This window comes from Sinocyclocheilus rhinocerous, unplaced genomic scaffold, assembly GCF_001515625.1.
Source record: "Sinocyclocheilus rhinocerous isolate Xijiao unplaced genomic scaffold, SAMN03320098_v1.1 scaffold75, whole genome shotgun sequence".
Lineage (NCBI taxonomy): Eukaryota > Metazoa > Chordata > Actinopteri > Cypriniformes > Cyprinidae > Sinocyclocheilus > Sinocyclocheilus rhinocerous.
The window spans coordinates 1,497,277-1,504,647 of NW_015632455.1; the positions used below are offsets into that span (position 1 = coordinate 1,497,277).

Consider the following 7,371-nt stretch of genomic DNA (forward strand, 5'->3'; position numbering starts at 1 on the left):
TGCTATGAAATCCACTTATGTTCTGCAATTAGGTGAAAAACATATAACCAAAAAAACAGCCAGACAAACATCCTCCTGTGCACCTGAACGGCCTCCACTCTGACGAAAGCGATGAAACCGCAGCACTCAAAAGCGCTCTCTGTATTTTACCTCACAATGGCAAAAACACAGGCTCTCCAAACTCTGATCACTCGAGAGTCACTTACAGACATTCACTCTATCAGGGAACTTTCATCATCTGCAGACTAAAGGAGCACGAAGCCGCTCTTAAATCACAACACGTCACTCAGAAACAGGCTTGTGATCTTCTTAAGTAGATGTAATACCGTGAGTGCACTTCATGTGTTCTAGCTGGAAGTACAGATACTTGTGCCTCTTTCAGCCTCAAAGTTCAATCTATAGAGAGTGGATCCAATAAAACTAATTTTATGGAGGAAATTTGTGAACAAACGTCGACATTTAAAAATGATGCATGTACATGCTAAATGAAGCATTTATGTATGTGTGTGCTTTTATTTCCCAGAAAAGCCATGCGCTCTGTATTGTTCACCCATCGGCAGTGATGCACCGGTACTAGTGGCAGAGCGTGTGCTGGACGGAACGCCATGTGGACCTTACGAGAGCGACCTGTGTGTGAGCGGAAAATGTCAGGTGTGTATTTTCATACTACTGTTCAAAAGTTTGGGGTCAGTAAGGTTTTTTTCTTTTGTTCACCAAATCTGCATTTATTTGTAAAATGTAATTTATTACCGTGATGCAAAGCTGAATTTTCAGCATCATTACTCCAGTCTTCAGTGTCACATGATCCTTCAGAAATCAGTCTAATATGCTGATTTGATGCTCAAGAAACATTTCTGATTATTATCAGTCTTGAATGCTTCATATTGTTGTGGAAACACTAATAGATTGTTTTCAGGATTTTTTTAAATTAAAGTTTTATTTTCAATGTATTATGTTACAAAACATTTCTATGTCTTTACACTCTAAAAAATGCTGGGTTAAATACAAACCAGTGTTGGGTGAAATATGGACAAACCCAGCAATTGGGTTGTTTTGACCCAGTGGTTGGGTTAAATGTTTAACCCAACCTTCTGGGTAGTAACCCAACCGCTGGGTCAAAACAACCCAATTGTTGGGTTTGTCCATATTGTACCCATCACTGGGTTGTATTTAACAAAGCATTTTGTAATTTTTGATCATTTTAATGTGCTCTTGTGGAATAAAAGTATTAATTACTTTCGTATTTCGTAAAACAATTGTATTTATCCCAAACTTTTGAATCACAGGGTCATCATACAAATATTGTATTGATTGCAGTTGTCTCTGAAATGAAACTGGAATATGAGAAGACTGATGTAAGATATGAGAGATTTTCGCATAAAAATTACACACTTATTGAATTCAATGAAGATTAAGGTTAATAACCCTCCTGAAGTGCAGAGCTTAGAACAGTTTAAAAGATTTATCGACTGATTAAAGATGAGCGTGAGATCATATTGCACCGGTTCATTTTCTGCACTGATTTACAGTAAAACATTGCAAAAGAGTATTTGATTAAATGAGCAACTTTTTGATTGTAGAAGCATGTTGTCAAAAAGGAAGACTGATGAATGAGTGTTAGGAAAGCGACCGAGAAGCGACCGAAGTACAGAGAGTCGTGTAGTAGTTCGACAAAGAAAGATACATCGCACACTTAATTTTGGCCGCTGTTTCTACAGTCAACCACACTGTTGCTCACTGGCCACTAGTAAGAGTACAAGACTGAAAGGAGGTCACAGTCTGCAAGCCGCCTCCGCTAATAGAAGGCAGGAATGAAAAAAGCAGGTCAAAATGTCTGGAAGTGATTTTACTGTGTGCACTATAACAAACACACACATACACATGTGCGGTTACTGTACGTGAGTGAAGGGATTCATCGGCCCCCGAGCATTGACTACATCCCTTCATTCTGTAACATAAACATGCTCCACCTGGGCAGCCCCACAGGAAGTGAGCAGATTCAGGGTCAGATCCTGTCCTGGTTTGTCCTGACCACAATCCCAGCATCGCTGTTTTGGAGTTAGCGCTCATATTCATGGTCTGAATGAAGCTCTTGTGTCAGAAACATCCAGAGGGAGAGAACGGATGCTCAGCGCCAGGATCCTTCAGTGAAAATATGATTTCTGTGACCTTTTCTGGTTTATACCATTCTGCTTTTACTTTTAAGCCAGCCTATTAAGAAATAAATCACTGACAGAGCTGACCTGGATTTAATGAAGGCGACAATAGGGAAGACATTATTTACACACAGGATGCAAACAAGAAGATTCTTTCAGCATCATTAGCGTTATCCCTAATATTCAGATTTGTCAATTGTTTGTTAGTGATTCTCAGAAACACATGCTCATTGTTTTTCTGGTGAATGCTAATTTAATTTGCTGAAAATGTACACACCCTCAGGCCATCCAAGATGTAGATGAGTTTTTCTTCATCAGATTTGGAGAAATGTAGCATTACATCACTTGATCACCAATGGATGCTCTGCAGTGAATGGGTGCCGTCAGAATGAGAGTCCAAACAGCTGATAAAAACATCATAATAATCCACAAGTAACCCACACAAAACAAATCCATCATTAAGACATTTTTAACTTCAAAACTATTTCTTCTTCCCGAAATATTAGTCCTCTATAATGCAGTGAAAAAGTCGTCTCGTCTGAATCAGGAGAGAAATATGCACAGATCAAGCACCATTTACAAGCCAAAACAGTCTGACGGCACCCATTCCATCACAGAGGATCCATTGGTGAGCAATTGATGTAATGCTTGTTTGGAGAACATTTCTCCAAATCTGTTCTGATGAAGAAACAAACTCCTCTACATCTTGTATGGCCTGAGAAGTGAGTACATTTACATTTTTGTTTGAAATATTCCTTTAACCAGACAGGATTCCAATTTGTCTACAACGAATGTGAAAAATAGGGCCTGACACGACTCATTCGATCATAAAGTACAACTAATCAGAATGACTCTGTTTCCACGCTCTCTCGCCCTCATAATGCACTGAAACTCATCATCTTTGAACATTCCTGAAGTGAAATGAGGAATGACTTCCTGTTCATCCAGATAATTCATCAACTTAACCAGCGGTGATTGCCACAGAACATTTACTAATGCAATTTTACTTTAGGTTTTTAAAATCATTCGTAAAGATTTTCTTAAGGCTTTCACTTTCAGGAGTGATTTTGTTGCGTTTTAAAGGGGTCATATGATGCGATTTAAATTTTTCCTTTCTCTTCGGAGTGTTACAAGCTCTTGGTGCATAAAGAAGATCTGTAAAGTTGCAAACACTAAAGTCTCAAAACCAAAGAGATATTTTTTATAAAAGTTAAGAGTTAACCACGCCTACCTAAAACGGCTCTCTCACGCTTGAGGTATTCGGCCAATCACAACGCATTGGATAGCTGGCCAATCACAGCACCCCTCGCTTTTTCAGACCGATGAGCTTTGTAAAAATCGATGTGTTTCAAAAAGGCGGGGCATAGAGGAGAAACAATAATGTACAGTATGTGGAAAATAATGTGTTTTTTGAACTTTAAACCGCATAAACACATTTCATTACACCAAATACACAAAATAATGTTCTTTTTAGCAGCATCATATGACCCCTTTAAGTTATCCAACAATTTGAGCCATTATACTTTGTGACTTGATGTTGTGCCAAAGAAATCAGAATTATATTACAGCTCAACACTGATTTGTTATCGACAGTGGGCAACAGCTTGCTTGGCATGTTCTTAAATCATTTTTATTGCATGAAGAAATTAATTGATATTTTGACCCCTTATATGGTGTTTTCTTTCTTGTAGAGCACAAAAAGAGGTTCCCCTTCAGGAACTCGAGCTGCGTTGAAACACTATGGGAACGCCTTCAGAATGACCACGCTCTGAATCACGTGTGTTATCAGTCCAGTGGATGAGCGAGACGTCACGGGCGGGGTGACGTAGAGACCAGGAAGCTTAAAAGCACGTGTGGTGGATACAGCGGCAGCTTTCTGTCATTCAGCAAGCGCTCTGTGTGTGTCCGTCTTATTTATTGTTGTCTGTCCAAAGCACTCATTATCATGCCAAAAGCGAGTCAGAAAACCAAACATAAGGGCGAGAGCAAACACCACTATAGACTGTGTGTTCCTCCCTGTCCTCACTACATCACGGACGGGGATACACATAGTTTATGCGTGGTTTGTTTGGGAGCGAAGAACGCTGAGTCAGCTCTCGAGGGGGCTGACTGTCCGCACTGCGACCGCCTCTCGCTGCGGACGCTTCGCTCCCGGGTGGCTCTCTTTGAGAAGGGAGCCTTCGCCAGCGTTCCCCGCGGCTCTGGTCCCGCATCTGCTGAGGCAGCGTGTCGATCGCGGTCGTGAGGTTCGCAGATGGATCAGGTGGAGGGAATGGAGACGGGCCAGTCCCTATCTTCTTCCTCACCCACCAGATCCAGCGCCCCCTCTCAGGGATCGGAAGCCCGCACCGTGGTTTCTTCCCCCCAGGGCGAGGGCTCGACACTCCACCTCTCTTCCTCCGAGGAGGTCAATGTGGAGGCTGTCGATGAGGCAGGGGACTCGCCCCTCCTGTCTCCCCAGTATGAGGAGCTGTTGGAGGTAGTAACTCGCGCTGTGGCTAAGTTAAACATCGATTGGCCCGCCGAGAGACAGGCTGAACTGCAGAAAAGTAAGCTGGATGAAAGCTGCTACCTCCATGCCGGGGCTTTCCATTTTTTCCCGATCTGGATTTATCTCTCCGCGCCACCAAAGAGACCGCCCGCGCCATCGGCAGGTCTATGGCAGCCATGGTGGCCGCGGAGAGGCATCTGTGGTTGACCCTGTCCGAGATAAAAGAGAAGGACAGGGTCTTCCTCATGGACGCCCCGCTTGCGCCTTCTGGCCTGTTCGGCGACGCCGTCAACTCGGTCGTCGACAGGTTCCAGGAGGCCCGTAAACAAGCGGCGGTGTTCCAGCAGTTCCCCCCTCGCCGCTCTCTAGCTTCGGGGGTTGCTGGGCGGGAGCAGCCCCACTCATGTACCGGCTCCTCATACCGGGTACAACAAAAACAGAGCGTCGCCTCTCGTGCTCCTCCGCAGCGGGACCGAGAGCAGCAGCGCTCTTAGTCGGGGACTTCGAAGTCGAAGCCGGATCTGCGGACCATCCTTCAGGCTAAGAAGTCCTCGGCCAAGAAGTCCTGACGCTTGTGGCTCAGGACTTCTGAGGGCAGGCCCCTCTGGGGAAGAGCGGTGTACACCTCATCATATGGTGTCCGTCTCTTCTCAGTGCCCTCAGGAGATCAATCTGCCAACCCTGCCACCCACGGCGCTTCAGGGCGCAGTGGTCTCCGGCGAGCGCTTCTCTCAGTCTCCGCCCGGAAACGTAGCGGCTCTGGGAGGCTCGCTACCTCTTCGGAGGTCTCTAGAGCATCTAGATTGGCTGGTCCTCCACTTCAGGGCACCGAGCTAGCAGCTCTAAGTACACCAGTGGTCGGTCTCGAGAGACTGATTCCTTTAGTAGACTATTTGGCAGTGTGGAAACTTCTGCCAAATGTGTCTCAATGGATCCTGCACACTGTAGAAAGAGGCTACCGAATCCAGTTCGGCTCTCCTCCGCCACGTTTCAACGCGGTCATTCCCACTCTGGTGGGCTCTGAGCAGGCTTTGGTAATGGAACAAGATGTAAACTCTCTCTTGAGGAAGGAGGCCATCGAGGTGGTCCCTCCTCTCGACAGAGAGTCCGGGTTCTACAGCCGGTACTTCATCGTTCCAAAGAAGGATGGAGGGCTGCGTCCGATTTTAGATCTGCGTCAATTGAACCGCTCAGTCATGCGACTGAAGTTTAGGATGCTTACAATCAAACAAGTCGTGTCTCAGATCAGGTCCGAGGACTGGTTTGTCACGATCGATCTCAAAGACGCATACTTCCATGTCTCCATCCTTCCCCAGCACAGGAAGTTCCTGAGGTTTGCTTTCGGGGGCGAAGCTTACCAGTACCGGGTTCTTCTGTTCGGCCTTGCACTCTCACCCTGCACTTTCACGAAGTGTGTGGATGCTGCTCTGGCTCCACTGCGACTCCAGGGCATCCGCATACTGAATTATATCGACGATTGGTTGATAATAGCTCAATCGGAGCAGATGGCGGTTCGGCATTGAGATGTCGTTCTCGCTCGCATGAAAGAGCTGGTTCCTGGTTCCTGTCTCAGGGCCCGGTGCTGGAAGCTCCTTGTCACCGCGTAACGCTAGCGACGGACGCTTCCCTCATTGGTTGGGGAGCGGTCATGAGTGGCCGCTCGGCCCGCAGTCTGTGGAGCGGCCGCCATCTCACGTGGCACATCAACTGCCTGGAGAGGCTGGCCGTGTTTCTAGCATTGAAACACTTTCTCCCAGACCTAAGAGATCGCCATGTGTTGGTGCGCACCGACAACACAGCAGTGGTCTCTTACATCAACCACCAGAGAGGTCTGCGTTCGTGCCCCCTTTACAGGCTGGCGCACCAGATCCTTGTGTGGTCCCTGGGGAAACTCCTCTCGCTGAGAGCAGTTCACATCCCTGGGCATCTCAATATGGGAGCAGACATCCTGTCGAGGCAGGGGCCGAGGCCCGGGGAATGGAGGCTTCACCCCGAGGTGGTGAAGCAGATTTGGAGAGTGGGGGGGGGACACCATTGAAAAGGTGTTTTTTTTCACTTCTGTTCTCTCGCCTTAGTTGTGCTCTTCCACACTAGGCAGGGATTTGTAAGTCTGGCAGAGTGGGCATACTCGTTCCCATAGCGTTTTGACGCAGCTCGAGTTCCTGAAGGGGAACGTCTCTAGGTTACACATGTAACCATGGCTCCCCGAGGGAACAAGACGCTGCGTCTCATTGCCATACTTCCAGCATCCCTGTGAGCGCTTACTTCATTTCCCAGATATATGTATCCACCGCACATGCTTTTAAGCTTCCTGGTCTCTACGGCACCCCGCCCGTGACATCTCGCCCATCCATTAGACTGTTTACACACGTGATTCAGAGCGTGGTCACGCTGAAGGCGTTCCCATAGCGTTTCGACGCAGCGTCTCATTCTCCCGGGGAACCATGGTTACATGCGTAACCTAGAGACGATTTTTTTGAAGAATCTTAACATATCTTTAAAAAAAAAACATTTACGCTACTGGGGTCAGGAAGGTTTTTTTTAAGTCTCTTCTGCTCACCAAGGCTGCATTAATTTGATCAAAAATACAGTAAAAACAGTAATATTGTGAAATATTATTCCGATTTCAAATAACTGTTTTCTATTGGAATATATTTTAAAATGTAACTTATTCCTGTGATCAAAGCTGAATTTTCAGCATCATTACTCCAGTCTTCAGTGTCA

The 7,371-nt window shown here is 46.1% G+C and overlaps 1 protein-coding gene across 1 annotated transcript in view; it reads left to right on the forward strand.

Annotated features, from left to right (window-relative positions):
- The window catches only part of LOC107742308 (A disintegrin and metalloproteinase with thrombospondin motifs 17-like), a 137,334-nt gene that overhangs the window by 81,899 nt on the left and 48,064 nt on the right, over positions 1-7,371 (forward strand). The window contains exon 14 of the mRNA XM_016555229.1: positions 524-651. Within this exon, the coding sequence (XP_016410715.1) occupies positions 524-651 (128 nt within the window). The remainder of the gene's footprint in view (positions 1-523; positions 652-7,371) is intronic.